The 17,989-nt window shown below is 39.4% G+C and overlaps 2 protein-coding genes across 2 annotated transcripts in view; one reads left to right on the forward strand and one right to left on the reverse strand.

Annotated features, from left to right (window-relative positions):
- Positions 1-17,989, reverse strand: part of LOC309670546 (discoidin, CUB and LCCL domain-containing protein 1-like) — a gene marked incomplete at its 3' end in the record, with an annotated part of 162,460 nt that overhangs the window by 74,862 nt on the left and 69,609 nt on the right. The gene's annotated exons all lie outside the window — the stretch shown is intronic.
- The window catches only part of ROS1 (ROS proto-oncogene 1, receptor tyrosine kinase), a gene marked incomplete at both ends in the record, with an annotated part of 76,220 nt that overhangs the window by 7,978 nt on the left and 50,253 nt on the right, over positions 1-17,989 (forward strand). The window contains 14 exons of the mRNA XM_082480826.1: positions 80-140; positions 861-1,009; positions 2,428-2,566; positions 3,029-3,230; positions 3,907-3,983; positions 6,315-6,437; positions 7,447-7,631; positions 8,741-8,838; positions 9,377-9,888; positions 10,496-10,708; positions 11,574-11,684; positions 12,201-12,382; positions 13,342-13,533; positions 17,838-17,938. Of these exons, the coding sequence (XP_082336952.1) occupies positions 80-140; positions 861-1,009; positions 2,428-2,566; positions 3,029-3,230; positions 3,907-3,983; positions 6,315-6,437; positions 7,447-7,631; positions 8,741-8,838; positions 9,377-9,888; positions 10,496-10,708; positions 11,574-11,684; positions 12,201-12,382; positions 13,342-13,533; positions 17,838-17,938 (2,345 nt within the window). The remainder of the gene's footprint in view (positions 1-79; positions 141-860; positions 1,010-2,427; positions 2,567-3,028; positions 3,231-3,906; positions 3,984-6,314; positions 6,438-7,446; positions 7,632-8,740; positions 8,839-9,376; positions 9,889-10,495; positions 10,709-11,573; positions 11,685-12,200; positions 12,383-13,341; positions 13,534-17,837; positions 17,939-17,989) is intronic.

Below are 17,989 nucleotides of genomic sequence, written 5' to 3' on the forward strand. Positions count from 1 at the left end.
TTTAAAATGTGTCTCCATAATTCTAGGAGGAAGTTTGCCTTTACAAACAACTAACCAGTGAGTTCTGTACCCTACACAGAGAGTTTCCTGTAAGTTTGGCTGTAGCCGCACAGAGGACGCATATGGAGTTGAAGCACAGAGTAAGTCTGAATACAGCCCTGTGTCTGATTCACAGTCTGATAAAATCAGTTTTGATATTACAGTCTTGTTCTACTATCTGGATTTCTTTGAAAAAAAAAAAAAAAAGAATGTCTTGAGTGTTTTTATTTATCAGAAATTTACCTCTCCTCTTTTTTCTTTTAAAAATACAGTGAAGTTAACTCTATCTTATAGTAAAACTATTTTCCTTCCCTTTCATGAACATGAGACTTTTTTAATCCAATCTCAACTGTTTAAGATGATAATTTGTCAAGCACCCATCCTTGACCTGCCTGCTACCTTGAAATCATTGCAAAAAGCTCTTGCAACTTACATGAGAACAATTGGGCCAATACAGTGCTATTGAAATAAGCTTCTTGAAAATCTCTTTAGAAGTCTCCCATACCTTCTCTAGGTTTCTATTTAGCAAAATTTTCTATTTAGAAAAATTTTACTAAGTGCCTGTAACTAAAAGTCCATTTACCCAAGCTCAGAGTTGTAGTCTCATTTGCTCACATTGAGCTTAGCCCAGCTCAGGCTTACCTATCAAACTGTCTTTAATCATGTGATTTATTCAGCAACATTGTCAATAGTATTTTTTTTCTGTGTTTTTATTGGCTTCACAGCTTTCAGGTGTGTGGGGTAATAGGGTTTTACCCTTAAGGCTCAGAAATTGCCATGAAAGGTTTTTTTCTTACTGTTATGTTGGATTTTCCCATCAGACTACCTGAACAAGCCTAGAGCACCATTTGCATCTACCATAGGAAGCCATAATGTCACACTAGGGTGGAAGCCAGCTAACATCTCTGGGGTGAAATATATTATCCAGTGGAAGTTCAGATGGCTCCCTGGAGACTGGAGGTATACAGAGGTAAAGAAGGACACTTCCTTTTACTTTGCAAGGAAATAAGTTCCTGGTTTTATTGATAATCCAGTCCTGTTTCACAGAAAAAAAAAAAAAAAGAAGTATTTATTAATACAGTGCAATTATAACAAAACCCATGTGAGGAATGAAAGTAACAACTAGATTTTGAAACAGAAGTGGTTGTACTTTACTGGTAAATTAAGTGGTTCCTTTATCTTTTTCTAGCAGTTGGTTAAAATTGGTAAAACATTTTAGGATTCTTAGTGTACTTGCAGGGCACTGGTTGTGTTTGTCATCTCTGCTTTTTACTTTATTTTAGAAAAACATTGGACAATATGTTAGGCACTCGAAAGAGGTTTACAAAATCATGAGCAGCATGGAGAAGTTGAGAAGTGGGCAGTCATTCTCCATTTCCTCCAGCATAGGAACTAGGGACCTTGATGGAAACTAGCAGGTAGCGGATTCAAAACTAGCAAATGAAGGTATTCCCTTGCTGAATGTGTAGTTAAAATGTTCAGCTGCTTCATGGCACCTGTGGATGTTAAATTACTAAATTTAAACTACTAAATATTAAAATTACTAAAATTACTAAATGGGGTTTGAAAAGTGACTGGACAAATTACTGGAAGAAAAAATTGTGTTCTACTAAATGCAAACATTGCCATTGTTTCATGTTGAGCTTAAAAAATGCCAAGACTGAGGGTATTTGGGAGAAATATCACTTTTTTTATATAGCTTTCACTTTTTTTATATAGCTTTATATAGCTTTCAATAGAGATATTTTTTTTGGTTCTTGTCAAAGGCGCAATACTTGGCTAGATAGACCTTTGTTCAGTATGGTTATTCTCGTATTATGTTCTTTTGCGTCAAATGTACACTTGTTATCTTGCCATCATCTCTAATTTACAGAGCATGGCAAGTTGGTGCCACAAATCAAAGGTAAAGATAATTTGCTAAGCAGGAAGTTCTTCTGAATTAATCATTGGTGAAATAATGGAGAACAATGACTTCAGACCATAAATATTTTAAGGAACTAGGAGCCTTTGAATCTTAAACCTGTAGTATGTGTACCAACAGTTTGAAAGGCATTGCCCATAATACGTTATTATTTTAGGGTGTTTACCTTATTCTTCAAATGTGATATTATATTGCATCTATCCTTCAGTCCATCCACTCGTTGTTTCGATTTGGTAGCATGTTCTGAAACAAAGAGAAGAGAAAAAGTTCTGAAAGGCTGTAAAACCAAAGTCTGTAGTGAAAAAAACTCTCAGAATTCCCTCTTATTTAAGCTTAGGATCCTGCACTTTAGTATCCTGAAACATGTATGTTGTTGTATGAGACCTCTTTTGCTCTGACAACGCCCTACACAGTAACTGCGGATGGAGGAATTAAAAAAAAAAGATTGTGTCTGTGCATTGATCTAGGTAGTATCCGAAACTTCATATACAGTCAAAGAACTTCAAGCCTTCACAGAGTACATGTTTCGAGTAGTTTGGATCATTACATCTCAGCTGCAGCTCCATTCTCCATCAAGTCCCAGTTACCGGACACACGCTTTTGGAGGTAATGAATCACACTATTAATTGCAACTGTCAGGACCATTTCAGAAACATTTAGTTTTCCTTGTTGTTTGTTTCACAGAAAACATCGATGCTTAATCTTCAGAATGATCTGCTGGGTAGCTGCAGAAGAGCAAACTGAAATGTTATAGGCAGTTTTTGTTTAAACTAGAAGATTTAGGGCTGCTTCTTCCTTTTGGTTTTGAAAACATGCACAGAAAAGCACATAGTCAAAATTGTGTGGGCACGTTGGATACTTTTGTGCACAATTACGCACATCAACTTTTTGAGTGAAATTTTCCTGGACCTTAAAAAAAGTTAACCATTGCTGAAATTTTATGCTGTGCCTGATCATATTTACTAGTATAAATATATTAACAGGTATGAAACCTAAAAACATACGTAAAAAAAAAAGCAATTAATGTCTTAAACGCCATCCCAAAGTCATTATTTCTGTCTCTTGCAGCTCCTGCGACAGCTCCTGTCATTGAAGACATTCAGAGTTCAAGTCCAAACACTGTTGAAGTTAGCTGGTCTCCACCACTTTTTCCCAATGGATTGATTGTTGGGTATAACTTGCTCCTGACCAGTGAGAATCACGAACTGCTGAGAGCCTCAAGAGGGCACAGCTTTCAGTTCTACTCCACCCTCCCAAACAACACTTACAGGTACAAAAAGAAAAGATAACCAATATGGCCAAGTATGCTGTAGCACTTCTTGTCCAGATAGTACAGGGTATGCCTAAGTACCATTTCTGCACAATTATGCTGTTTACTTACGTTCCTGCCAAAAAGCAAGGGTAACTTCCTTGGGATAATGGAGTTATTACAGATGGGTTGGCTGCTTATGTGGAAGTCAGATGGGGAGGAAGGAAAAGGAATTTGACATAGGGCCAGCAGGTTGCATTTCCTTAGTTGCTGTTTTTTTTATTTTTTAAGCTTCTATGGCATCTTTTCAGTATATTCAAGGAATGGCAGAGCAGTCTTCTCTAGTCCTTTAAGCAGCTGGAAAAATTCCTTCATTTTTATTAAACACAAAGGCCTGGGTTCTCCTTGCACTGGTAAATACAGATCTTTATTTGAAATGAAATTGAGTCGCTCTTCTGAGTCTGAAGCTCCATTTTGAATTTTAATTTCGAAGATTCTGTTGTTGTCCCACCTTTGGGGAATTCCGATTCTGGTTGGTTTTATTTTTATTATGAATTTCCCAGAGCATTATACTTAAATGGGCATTTTCTGAAAGTCAAGCACTTCTGTAGCAGCTGCTCTGCTTGATAAAATGTTTCTCCAGCAGTTTTTCAAAAGAAACTTGCAAACCAAATCCCATCTCTTTGGTTTACTATAGGTTCAGTATTGTGGCAGTTAATGAGGTTGGTGCTGGACCCCCTGCTGAAGCCAACATCACAACCCCAGAATCCAAAGGTACAAGACTAGCAGAGTCCTTATCGCTGTCTGTTCCTGGGGACAAAGTCACATTTGCTGGGCTGCCGTGTACCTGGCAGAAGAGAATAATATTTAGACTGTAACCACTGCATGACAAGGAGCTGTACACTGAGGAGTCAATAGCATATCAAAGAGAGTCCTGGTCTTCAGCTGTAGACATTATTGGTCTACACAGCATGGTAATAACCTGAGATGCTGGTAGGCCCAAACAAATTTGGCCTGAGTTGTATTACGGATGAAAACCATCTCAGTGGTCTGAGGCAGTGACTGAGAGGACGTACTTTCATTTTCTAGATGAGATTTTAACAGCTGACAAATAAATGTATTTCTTATAATAATATTAGATACTTAATATGAAACTCCTTTGTTAAAACATCATCAGTTGTCTCATGCCAAATATGCGAAATCATATCAATTTTTGTTGCTCTTTCATAGCTGTATTTATTTTACTATATTAACTAATTAATAATGAACGTAATGATCACTATCAGTATCACTCAAAGAATTGCCAGAGAAAGGTAAATGTTGAGATAGACCACAAGCGAGAATGAAATCAATGTTACCAAAAAGGTATCTTTAAAAAAGAAACCAAAAGATGCTTCCCTCCTCCTGAAGAAATCCAGTTGTCAAACACCTGGAAACTCTTCAACTCTAGCAAACACTTTAAGTCTGCCTCTGAATTATCAGTCTTCTGCTACTGGTTGGAGAAATGAAGCTTTTAGCTTCTCTAGAGTTTTTTAAAATATGACTTTTTTTTTTTTTTTTTGTAATAGCTCAGACATACTGATATGTTCTTATCTGGAGACTCCACAGAGATTTGCTCTAGGGTTGTCTGACCCTGAGCCGTAACACTTGTGCCATTTATGAAATGTCCAGACTGGTACATCTGACTGTGTTCATTAAATCAAGCTAATTACCAACCAATTAATTTAAGGTAGAAAACAACCAACCAACCCTGCTCCCCGAAAAAACACCTTGTGGTGATGTGGAACCATCCCACTTCCCCTGACTAGTCACTACTCAAAACTTCAATTGATTCCCGTGAATTGCACTGGTACACGCTTTCTCTCTGTGCTAACGTAAACAGGAATAACCCTTCCTCAAGTATCACGTTCAGAAATGATGTTACTACATCAGGTACTGGGCTGTGAGAGTCAGGGAAAGAAATCTGATCTCTGGGCTAGGCTGCAGGAAATGTCACTGGAAAAGGGATAAGGAAGTGATATTGGCCTCTCGTAATCTGCTCTGAAGAGATCATTACTGAAACGGCTCACGGTGTGTGCACTGTGAGAAATGCATGCAGCTCAATCTATGCAGATTATCCAGGAATCAATTAAGACAGCATTCGGTCACAGTCTTGTGATACTCATATGAGAAAATGATATCTGAGAGCAGACATCTGTTTAAACTAGAGGGGGAAAAAAAACAAGGGAAGGATTGTTTGGAAACTGAAATTAGCCTAATTCAGACTTAAAATAATGCACCACTTCTTAAAATGAAGGTAACTAACTGGTGAATCAGTTTAGCGGCTAGATTTTCAGGGATCTGAGATTCAGAAGCAAGACTAGCTATCTTTGCTGGAGCTATGCACAGCCCAGACAGAAGGCGTGGATTTGCTGCAGAGGTTTTGATGTGAGTTACTTGGGCCCGTATAAGCACAAAGTCAGCTTATGTGACCAAAGATCTCCTTCTTGACTTTAAAATCTGTGACTTCATTAAAAAAAAAAAACACCCATATTTTAAACTTACCAACTCTGAAGAAGATAATATTATCCCATTACCATCTTTATCTGTGAAAACTACTCGTTCCTTGAAAAAATCATTGGTCAGCACGATAAATACATGAAATAAACGTATTTGCTTTGCTCTTGCCTAGCTCGGCGGGATAATATTCTAGTTTGACTGGGCTTTTAAAAGAGGCCCAGGAGGGTTAAACATCCCCCTTCCATTGGATCTTGGAGTGACATGGATGTCTTCGTGCCTTTGTTTCCTTGGGAGTCTGTAGGGCCTCATTTGCTCTGATTTACTTTCCCTTATTAGGGACTCACTACTGTTACAGGAAGCAATGGTGTGAAATTCATGTGGTGCATTCTCACCCCGGGTGAGCAGCCAGAAGGCGCTATAATGAATAACTCCATCCACTTCCAACACTCAAAGAGTTTAAGTTTTAGTCAGTCGTTGCTAGTGGAAATATGTACATGTATATATGTGTGCATGCGTATATGCATGTCTATTAATGATGTATCCGAGTTCGCAACATTCTTCTCTGTGCTGCAGTTTATCTTAATTCTGATTTTCTCTTTTTGTTAGTTAAGGAAAAAGCAACATGGCTCTTCCTATCCAGAAACCAGTCTTTAAGGAAGAGATACATGGAACATTTCCTCGAAGCGGCCCAGTGCCTGCAAAATGATGTTATACACCACAACATTACAGGTAAAATCAGATCGGGCTCTCACCTTTTCTTTCAACTACGACATAGACCTCTGCATTACCAAGGATAGAATGCACCTCAGCTAGCCTGAGACAGTATCTAGCCTCCCCTTATAGTCAACGGGGAGAAATAGGAACTTTCAGGACATGATTTGACCTATTTGAAATGACAGGCATTGGGAAGAGACAAATTGTTCTCCCCAGTGCAACCTTTTCTTCACTGAATCTAGGCAGCTACTTCAGAGCTGAACTTTTACGTAGTAGGTGTCTAAATTGAGGTATCTTGGAGCCAAAGCACATGTTTCCCTGTGAGTAAGGAATGTACTTTCCTGACATGAATATGAGGAAAAGAAGTGTTTTGAACTTAAGAATTAAATAATACAAAGTGTCGAAAGGTACTGGCTGAAGAGTATCCTAGTGTGTTAGCTAGTCTGGGGCACAGAGCTCTATAATGAGGCATTTAGTAGCCTAAGTCACCAGACAACCGTGTTATCTCAAATTACTCTCAACTGCAATATTTATTATCTACACTGGTGCTGTATTGAGTCCTTGGAGACAGTGTGGAAATCTGAGTTTATCTACCGAAGTTCACAGAGCCACAAAGATGCCAGAGAACGAATGTTCCCCCTGACTAAATACCCTTTGATAGTAGAGGGGTGGCACAGATAATGTCTAGCTTGAATTCTAGAGTGAATGGTGCTTTGTGAGGACGTGCAAATTGCATTTGTTTGCCCTGGAGAGGGGCAATCAGTGTCAGCTGGTTTGCATGTTACACATCCTCTTTCTGTCTGATTACCTTTCTGAAGGGCAATTGTCTGTAATAATGTCATTTACATAGCAAACGAGAAAGTTTCCTTATTATCTGAAAGAAGATGAAAAGTGGAGGAGAAAACCAGTTAAATTTTCTTGGGTTGCAGATTGAAAAATACTTTTAAGGCAAGTAGAAAAAGTAACAGTAGAACTGAAAATTATTTCATGTATTATCTGTGTGCACATATCTTTCTATTTTTAGGAATTTCTGTGAATGTTTATCAGCAAATTGTCTATTTTTCTGAGGGAAACTCCATCTGGGTGAAAGGAGCTGCAAATATGTCTGATGTATCTGACCTAACGCTCTTTTACGCTGGCTGGGGGAATATTACGTCCGTCTCAGTAGACTGGCTTTACCAGAGGATATACTTTGTCATGAATGAAAAGGTAGTGCTCGAGGGCTTAATTAATTACTTATTTAATTTGAACCATTACTGTGATTTATTTTAAATGAGAAAATCTGATTTATAGATAGATATGCACATAAGAAATATAATTATAAAAATAGATTTTTTACTTTAATAATATTCAAATATTTCAGAGATTTTAAAAAAAGAAAGTCTTGAATGTCGGGTCATATTTAAAGCAAACAGGCTGTATGGAACTCTGGCTCCTTGTCTTATTTTTCTCCTTAGGACACCTTGTACCCAGTATAAGCGACATTGTTTCTGTTCTTTGGTTCCCCATCTCACCTGTTCAGTTCCTACTCTGCCTCAGGAAGGTGGTCAGATAATCAATTAGTGATTATAATGCCCTTCATAATTGGTAAAAGATGTTCAAAAGGGAAAGAGTTTCATGACACTCAGAAGAAAACTGTTTTAACTTGAAGTAAAAATGTAGATGGCAACCCTGCACTTGATTCCCTACTCATAAAACATCAGTTATGTTAATGGTCAGACTTTGCATGTACCTTTGTAGTCCTCTAATACACAAAGGACTAGAAAACTGCCCTAAATGGTTAGTAGGGGATTTTTTTTTTTTTCCCAATCTTATTGCCATGTCTGATTTTTCACTTACTGCTCAGGGGACAGGGAGCAGGGAAAGCAGTAGTGAGAAAAAGATACAAGTGAGCTGCAGATGAACAGACTGATGGCAGGGGTTTCTGAATTCATTGCGGGTTAAAGAAGACCCAACGAATTGCTCCCAGGATCAGAAAAGCACTTCCTTCCCTCTTTTCCCTTCCCTGCTAGTTCATTTTCAAAGTACAGTTTGCCTATAGCCCCCAAATTGGGCTTTTCCCTCCAGCTTAGAGGTAGGAAGTTAAGAGGAGGATGACTGACAGACAGCTCTTTCAGGGTAAGCTGTCATGAATGCACTCGTCCTTGTGTACAAGTGTTATACTTGGGTGACTGACAACTCAGGAGCCCGGAAGAACCTAAGATTGTGAGAGAGATGTTTCGTTGTCTAGTTCCCCTGAAGGAATCTTGGGTCAGCCTGTTTGCTCATTAGCAAATGCCCTATGAATGCATCACCAGTTATTCCTTCTCCGTCCCCAGATACATGTCTGCCATTTAGAGAACTGCACGGCAGCTGAAGACATCACTCCTCTTTATATGACATCCCCTAGGAAGGTTATAGCTGATCCCTATAATGGGTAAGTGCCCTCCTTTGAGCCCTTGGTGTCAAAGGTGCTATAAAGCTCTTCTCTAATTTTCTTCACTTCATTAGTCATCTAGGCTTTTGTTTCAAACTCCCGCCTTACCAAAACAAAAGTGCAATTGGCAATGAATAACAAACTACAAAACAATTGGAACAAGAGTGACACCATGCAGTGTTGTTTTCTGCATTTTCTTCCCTAGGGTGTTAGCAGAGGAGAAAGTATTTCCAGTGCAGAAATTTGGTTTTCAGAACATTCAGTGCTTTTATGAATAGGAAGCTCTATGCATTTTAAATGTCCGTGCTTAATACGTGAGGTATTATGGAAGAATATTCTCCAATAATCTGCCAGCCAAATCCCCAGAAGGTAAAAAGTGATGTGCTTAATTCTCCTAGGACATATATTAATAGTGCTCAAAGCATGTTCCTATTGTCTGCGTAAAGACAGGTGCATCTCTGAGCTGTTAAAATATTTGTGACTAATCTACAGAGTTCTTGCACTGTAGTTATTTGGGTCTATTTTGCTCCATGACCAGATATATTTTCTGTCTCCTGGAGGATGGCATATACAGAGCAAACCTTCCACTCTTTCCTGGCACTGCCTCCACAGCTTCATTGGTAGTGAAATCCAGTGCTCTGAGAGACTTCACGATCAACTTCCAATCCAAGAGACTTATTTTCTTCAACAAAACAGAACAGGCCTTTGTGTCAGGTTTTCTTGACGGTTCAGAATTTCACACGCTGCGATCACACGTGCCACTTAATGACGTGGAGAGCTTTGTTTATGAGAATAACATGTTTACAGTCACAGATGGCAGGGCAGTTTTCCATGAGGAGGTCTCTCCAGTGGGGAGTTCTAGCTTCAATGAGTATGTTGTGGATTGCAATTTGGCGTATCCGGAATACTTTGGCTTTGATAACTTGCTTTTCTATGGGGCATCAACTCAGCCTTTCCCTTTACCAACTCCGCCTCTGCTTGTCACGGCACTATTTGGATTGGACCAAGCTGTGATCAGCTGGAGACCACCTGAACACACTATTGGAACTAGTAAGTTCAGTTGTTTCTTCTTTAAAGTCCTTTTCTTTCTAGAGGGGTAACTTCCTGGTTCCCTTTTCCTGATGCTGGGCTTTGGTGACTTCAATAGCTGATCCAGTTGGAACATGTGGCTTTACCTCAGCTTGAAAAATTTAACCCAAGATTTGCCAGTAAAATAGCTAAATTGTCTGGCTAAATTAATACAAGTTTATACTGCTAACTCATTTGTCATCTGCAAGGGATTTTAAGGAAGGCTCCATCTTAAGTACGGTATGAAGTAGCAGTAATGTTGGTTGCTGATATCACACAGAAAATGCATGACAGAGTCATACTGGCTTTTGATCAGTGACTGTGCTACAGTGCCTATTGTCTGTGGACATGTCTTTGAACACTAGAAAATTACCTGGCTGGGGAAAATTTTGGTTCTTCCAACTTCATTCTTCATGGGGGATTGAGCTGCTACTCTTGCTGGAAAGTGTAATTTTTTAATTTATCTCTTTCCTAATTCCCGATACTGGCATTTTTTAAATGAGTCTCCAACATACAGTCTTCTCAAAGGATGCACATCTTCTGTTATAGCCATCTACTCTGTAATAACATGATTGTTCGCATGTCACAGGTCTATCTGCTTGGCAGAACTGGACCTATGATGTGAAAGTGTCATCTCAGCATCCATCTGAGGAGGAACGGCTTGTCTCAAACATCAGTGACACTAGGTTTACAGTGAAGGAGCTGGCCAGCTTCACAGCATATGAAGTGTCAGTCAGAGCTGTGTCTCCTGCTGGTGAAGGGCCATGGTCGGAGTCATTCAGAGGCACAACTTTAGAAGAAGGTGAGAATTGCTTTGTCACCCAGGAGAAATGAAGAAGGAGTTATACATACAGCTTTCCAGCTGGTGGGGCCCAGGCTTTGGGCAAAGACTGCAAAATGAGTGCCACGGAATGGATTGTCTTAGAAACATTAAAGAATACAGGATAAGTAAATTTGCTTTTAGTTCAAGTAGTAAGATTCTCAAACTACAATAATGGTATTATGTATTTATTATTACTACTTATATACATTTTTCTATTGCAAATACGCTATTAAACACATTCTTTCATATATTATCAAATGAAGAGGTATGAGAGGTTTTAGCCCTTTCCTGTGCTCTGTTAAGCACTCTCTATGACAAAGTGGTTTGAGCAGTACCTCGGGGGTTAATGACAGTTTGTGGGAAAGTGCAGGCTCACTAAAAGCTGAAAATCCTTCGTTTTAGCATAGATAATGGGAAATGGATGTGCGCACGATGCCTGAGATCTGTAGATCTTTGGAATGTTTTTTGAAACCTAGTTCGCTTATAATAACCTATGGCCAAGGGGAAAAGAGCTTTCAACTTCAGGCACTGGACTGGCACCTGAGATTGGGGGTGGCTTTTGCGTGACTTTGGTAAGGTCAGGTCCAAACCCACAGTGATTTTTAGGAATCTAATAGGGTTTCAGATTGTCTTATTGTTCTGGATCTAAACCTGCCCTGAATCTCTGAGTTTCTCAAATTGTGATGTTTTCATGCCTTTATTCTTTGTCCATTATTCCTTAGTGCAGGGGCAGTTTTAACTGTGCTTCTGTAACTTTCCAGAAACAGGAACCCCTGCTATTAAAATAGAAATATACATTAATTGCTTGTTGGTGTGTGCAACAGCAGTTCTCTTTCTTTATCAGCTGGAGAAGAGCCATACATGTTGGCAGTGGGGGCTGAAGGGCTCTGGAAGCAGTGGTTGGATAGCTATGGGCCAGGAGAACTCCTCCTTCATCATATAAGAAATATTTCAGGTAAATACTAAACAAACTGCATGCTGCTGCTACAGACTTGTTGGCATTTATTAGGTCTCCATAAATTTTATCAACAGAACTGGAAGACAAGAGCTTCCACTGCAACAGTCTATACTTGAATGCAGTGCTGTGCAGTGAGGCAGCTTCACTGAGCTAAGCCATCCTCTTTCTTCTACGTTATGGATCAAACTAATCCTTAGTGAAACCCTACTGACATCACCGCAGTTACAGCAGAGCTAAAATCAACTCTCTCTACGAAATAGTTGTGCCTCCAGTGTCCCATTATGTGTCATACATTTATAATCCTCAGGAATATATATGTACTATATAAGTACTATTTATGTACATTGTATTGCTATAAGGAAGTCTCTATCTTCATGTTAACTGAGCCTAACTACTCATTTGTATTGATTTTTTAAAAATTTAAATGTCTGGCCACTTTTTATTATTTAAAAACATTTGGGATTTTATTTACATATTTGTGAAATTCTTAATACCTTCTCTTTTTTCTTCAAGACCTTGACTGGTATAATGGCACTCTTTATTGGATTAATTCCGTGGGGGAAGTTCAGACCTGCTCATTGAACAAAAGAGAGGGTGCCACTGAGAATACTTATGTATCTGACATCAGAAATGCAAGGATGTTGGCCTTTGATTGGTTGGGTCAATGCTTGTACTGGGCTGGCAAAGCAAATACGGTAGGTATAGTCGCACTTCTTAAAAGGAAAAAAAAAAAAACCCGAAGTCAATAAGAAAGACCGTAAAACAGTATTTGGGAAGATAATCCTTACTTTTTGCAACCTGAGATGCATTTGGTCCTTTGCTATTAGAGTGTAGAACAAGGAGGCCTTTCTTCCCTTGTGTCATTTTCCAGAGTTACACAAAAGTTTGAGGCAAAATGTTCACTAATATTGACTAATGCAGGATACTGAACTCCAGGTGCAAAACAGGCAAATCAAACATGTTTTGTTGGATTCAACATTATAAAAATAAGTGAAGATTGTGAAAATGGAAGCTGCCAAGTTGATCTCAGCTAAGAAGTAGATGGCCTTTGTTTTAATCAAATTTGACATGATTTGTTTACACAGAGATTTTCGAGATTGGCCTCTGTACTGTGATATTTTGCAGATCATTGCAGAAAAAAAAATAATTACAATTGCACTTTGTACACTCTCATATCAGGAACATTGACATGTGAATTATTTAAAAGGTATCTGACTTCAAAATTGCAGTGCTAATTTATGCAGTGCTGTAAAATTATGCCTTTCATTTCTTGTAAGTGCAAAGTCAGAAGCTGTTTTAAAAACTGGAGCTAGGAGGCCAGATTTCACACTGCCTTGCACCCTCATTTACACTTGTGAATAGTGAATATGAAGTGGGTGAGAAACTCTGTCAGACAGAAGGCTGCCAAAAGCGGGAAAGCCAAGGGGAAGAGATATTTCAGCTTTTTCTTTTGTTACTTTCTGACAAATATTAATTAATAATTTTGCCCTATTCTTCATCCTTATGCTTTGAATGCGAAAGGCTTAGGCTTTGAAAGCCTAAGGCTTGCATAAGCTTTTGATAAATGGCTGTGGAAAAGTCACTTATATATCTACTCAATTGATCATGGCTGATGATTTAGGTGTCATGCTAAAAGCAATTCTTTTGCCCCTAGATCTACAGAAAATCACTGCTGGGAGGCCATATGGATGTTGTGGCTCATGTTACGTTCCCAGTGAAGGATCTAGTAGTGGATTCAGTAAATGGCTATTTGTACTGGGTCACAACGTATTCAGTGGAGAGCGCAAGACTGAATGGAGAGGAGTATCTTATGTTACAACAGCAGCTACAATTTTCTGGTAAACAGGTGACTGGTTTGTTTTTTGTTTGTTTGTTTTTTAATTTTATTGCCTTTCTTGCAATACTATTATTTCGAGAACAGGGTAAGAATTAAATCATGTAATAACTGGACTGAAACTCTGGCCCGTAATTCTAAAGTCAGATCCTTGCAACAAAATGTGGCATTAAAGATGCCCTTATAGTTGTAATGCTGCTCCTTCCCATTTGTAAAAGGTACTTGCTTTTCCAAATGGCTTAAGTCTAGTGGTCAGTCCTGACCTTTCCGTCAACACATGGAGACAGAGCTCCATAACATCCTGCCTCCTCTGTGGTGTTCTCCACCTCACAGGTCCTGACTGCACCAGTTTTGGGGCTAGACATTTGCCAGGGACACCAGAGTGGCGCTTCAGGCTACAGAGGTGCTGTTTCAGAGACAGCCGTTGCCTGTGCTGATGAGAGAGGGGGACCCGTGACTGGTGCCATACTTGTGCTTTCTTCGTCCCTTCCCCTTTCCCTTCCCTTCCCTTCCCTTCCCTTCCCTTCCCTTCCCTTCCCTTCCCTTCCCTTCCCTTCCCTTCCCTTCCCTTCCCTTCCCTTCCCTTCCCTTCCCTTCCCTTCCCTTCCCTTCCCTTCCCTTCCCCTTCCCCTTCCCCTTCCCCTTCCCCTTCCCCTTCCCCTTCCCCTTCCCCTTCCCCTTCCCCTTCCCCTTCCCCTTCCCCTTCCCCTTCCCCTTCCCCTTCCCCTTCCCCTTCCCCTTCCCCTTCCCCTTCCCCTTCCCCTTCCCCTTCCCCTTCCCTCCTTTCTCTTCCTCATGTAACTGGGAGAAAAATGATGAATGACCCAATTCCCTGGCAAGAAAACCCCTTCCTGCCATAATGGGGATGGGAGGACTCTGGAAGTCAGTGGGATTGGGACTACAGACCCAGTGAAGCACACAAGGTTTGATGAACCCTTGAAACTTTCCCAGGCTGTGTCCCGAGCAGGTCAGGCTGAGGGACCGTCCCATCTATTGCAGTCGTTTTGCTCTATGGTGTTTCTCTCAAAGAAAAGCTGAATGCCCCCTGCTTCAAACCACAGCCTGTGTGGGGTTTTACCCTCTGTACCAAGTGCTGGAGTGAGGCAGAGGTTGACTGAGGTTAACTAAGATATATCATTGCTGCAATGGCTTTCTTTGAAACACAGCGCTTGCTAAAGACGCCTTTTTAAAAATTCCATCTGTCTTACAGTTTGTGCTCCCATTTTACCTGGAGACAGATTCTCTATTAAATAACCTTTCTAAACTTCAGAGATCTTGGTTAGCTTTGTACCATTCTCCAGACCATTTTTATTGCCTTTCCCGAAGGAAAAGAGGCTGATTGTTTCTCTGATCATAAAAAAATAGCTAGGCAGGCCTGCCTTTTAGTCTCTGGAAGGCAATTAACATTCGCAAAGGCCAGCTGATCTCTCAGGTCCCTGTTACATTCCTGAGGGTTTGGCGAGCAGAGGGAAAGCTGGTTCTGGTGTGGCACCTGCTATATTTATAAACCTAAATAGAGAAGAATTGAAAAACTTTTGTCACATGTACTGAGAAATGTCTGTGCTGCAGAGGGTGACTGTATTTCCCACACCTCTCCATGGAAGCTGGCTGGTGTGGAGCGTCTTCATGGGAAGATATGTGCTGTCCAAACTCAATGGCACACTTATCACATATCTTCTGGGTGATCTGTTGCAAAGGATTGACAATTCTAAGCAGTGAACGTCACCTTCCTTGCCCTTATCTTTTGATTCACTACCTGTTTCTCTGAATTGTCTCATGGTAACCTTAAATTTCTCGTTCCTGTTTTCAAGAACCTTGGCAGCAATAAGACTGCTTGTCTGCTCCTGTCACTTTTTTTCTGCACCTTCCTCTATGTCAGTGATACCAGCCTTCAACCATCCACTTATTCACACCTCCTACAAACAAACATCTCCTCTCCTGCTTCTATGCTGTCCCTAATCTATGCACTGACTTCCTGAACTCATCCTCCTGCCGTGAAGCATACAGGAAAAAAGCCAAGTAAGAACGTCTAGATTGAGAAGTGACCAGTTATAGCTGACAGGTGTTTGTTTATTAAAATAAAACCCAAAATAAACCCATCAGGAAAGAAAAGGCAGTACAACATTCTTTAACGGTGGAATTATTGAGCTGGTCGTTACTGTCCTACATAAAGATGCAAATATATGTTTGCACAAGTAATAATATGTATCTTCCTTGCACAATGGAGTCCTTTATCCTGAAAAGAGTGCCTCTTGCCTCAATATTAAAACACAGATGTAATAGTTAATTACTGTTATCCAACAGTTAGAGCATGTTCTCGACATAACCAGTTCTTACTGATATTTACTAGCCGTTTTTCTGATAAAGAATTGCTGTTCAGCTGGTCAGTATAGGATCTTCAGCAGTATATAGCTGTATCTCCTTTTAGCTTGAAATCTGTGTGATAGGAATAGAAAAGACTACTATGGAGACAACAGGTTTCCTAAACAAATATGAAGGCAGAGCTTTGAAAGTCTAATTTCTTTGGCAGGAGCTAGGTCCTTTTATGACAATTATTTTCTTTTCCAATCAGTTGTTTAGCTTAGCCGGTGAGCATTGGCATAGCTTGAATGATTTTGGCAGAGCTACTCTGATTTATTCCAGATTAGGATCTGGCACAGAATTTCCAAAGCACTTAGTTGTTTACACTGTACAATATGCCTGGGACAAAAGTAATTTACAGGGGAGCAGCAAAGTGCATTGTACGCAGGAGGGCCGGGACCCTCTAGGTGTGGCCTCTTAGTATTTCTAGTCAAGGGGTATTTCAAGTAGCTAAATTTATGTTGCGTCTCGTGATGTGGAGTTACATTCACGATCACAATTACATAGCGTGTCCAGAGACTAATACCTCTCTTGAAATGGAAAAAAGTTTGTCTATTTTTGAAGCATAACGAGAGGGAGGTGGGAAACTTCTGCCTAACTCCTGAATATGAATAGTACAAATATTCCTTCTCCTTTTATTATTGAGGATGCAGGGATCAGGAGAAAGAAGAGCAAGGAAAGAAGATCCAAACGTCTAAAAAGCACGGTAGATTCAGGAAGGTGTAATTTGGTGTTGAGCATGGGAGGGAGAATAGATAAATGGGATAAAATATAACATGCTTGATTAAATATGCACTCAGGCACATACATACTGTAAGATATTTTTAACAGAAAAACCTACAGGAGCAATCATTCAAACCTTGATTTTCTGACATACAATGTCAACAGAAATATGTCAAGAATGCGATTACATAAGGACCAACAGACAACTAAGTGATATGGCATTTGCTTTCCTGTCATCATCTTCTGCAGTTTATTAATGAAGAGTTAAGAAAAAAAAAAAGGCTGCTCCACTTACATCCGTAATGGAAATTTAAGCTTGTAAAAGAATAGCTACAACTAGTGTTTGGATAAGTTTGAGAGCTGCTGGAAAACATGTTCAGAGGCTCCTACCAACTTGTAAGCTGTGCTAATGACATGACATAGACTGAACTTGATAACATTTAGCAGACTAATTTGTGGAAGCAAATTCTTTGTTGCTCACAGAACAGATTATTAGATGTCTGATTTCTATTAGTTTTGCATATGGTATTGAATCTGTTGTTTACTGCAAAAGCAAGAAAGCTCTATTTGAATATTAGATCCTATTAAAAGTAAACAAAAACTCTGGCAACTAGTTTTAAGATGAAATACTGAAGTAATGAACAGGAAGATTGTTTAATTTCCCCCCGGACTCCTTATTTATTAATTTTTTACCAAAATGTAAATATTTGAATTTCCTGTTTAACCAAATATATCAATAAATTTTTTACATGCATTTTCCATAAAAAAGGTGAAACATTAAATATCATATGCATAAAATCAAAGCTAGAAAACAAGGACAAAAGATCCGAAATACTTCTTTCAAAAGGTGATTCTGACTTTCAGACTGGATATCCACCGCCTGTCTCTGACAAAGAATATTAAAATGCCAAAGGTGTTCTGGAAATTTTGATAAGTAGTTCCACTAATCACTTGATACAGTATTGCCATCATATCTGAAGTACTCAGATTCTCCAGGGATGAACACTGTGACAGATGCTCCTAAAATGTTATCTAGAAAATCATCAGCTGCTATAAATAGGTGTCCACCAACAACCTGTTTATTTTCTGGTGATACCTCTTTTTGTGTTAGAATAAAGGCTCATAGTAGTAATTTATTTTTGCCAATAATATTTCTGCCAAAGAACTACTAAGGGCTTCTACCTCAGAAGTGAAGCCATGTTCAAATTGCCATTTGGACTTTTTTTTCTTAGGTGGTTGGTTTAACTTTGGATCTCACCTATGGGTTTCTTTACTGGCTTGTGCAAGATAACCTATGCCTGAACCTATACAGAGTTTCTCTTTGCAAAGACGGGTAAGTAAATGCGTAGCAGAGGTAAGAAAGTCAGTATTTTCTGGTCACTGT

This window comes from Vanellus vanellus, assembly GCF_965231255.1.
Source record: "Vanellus vanellus genome assembly, chromosome: 3".
NCBI classification, from domain to species: Eukaryota; Metazoa; Chordata; class Aves; order Charadriiformes; family Charadriidae; genus Vanellus; species Vanellus vanellus.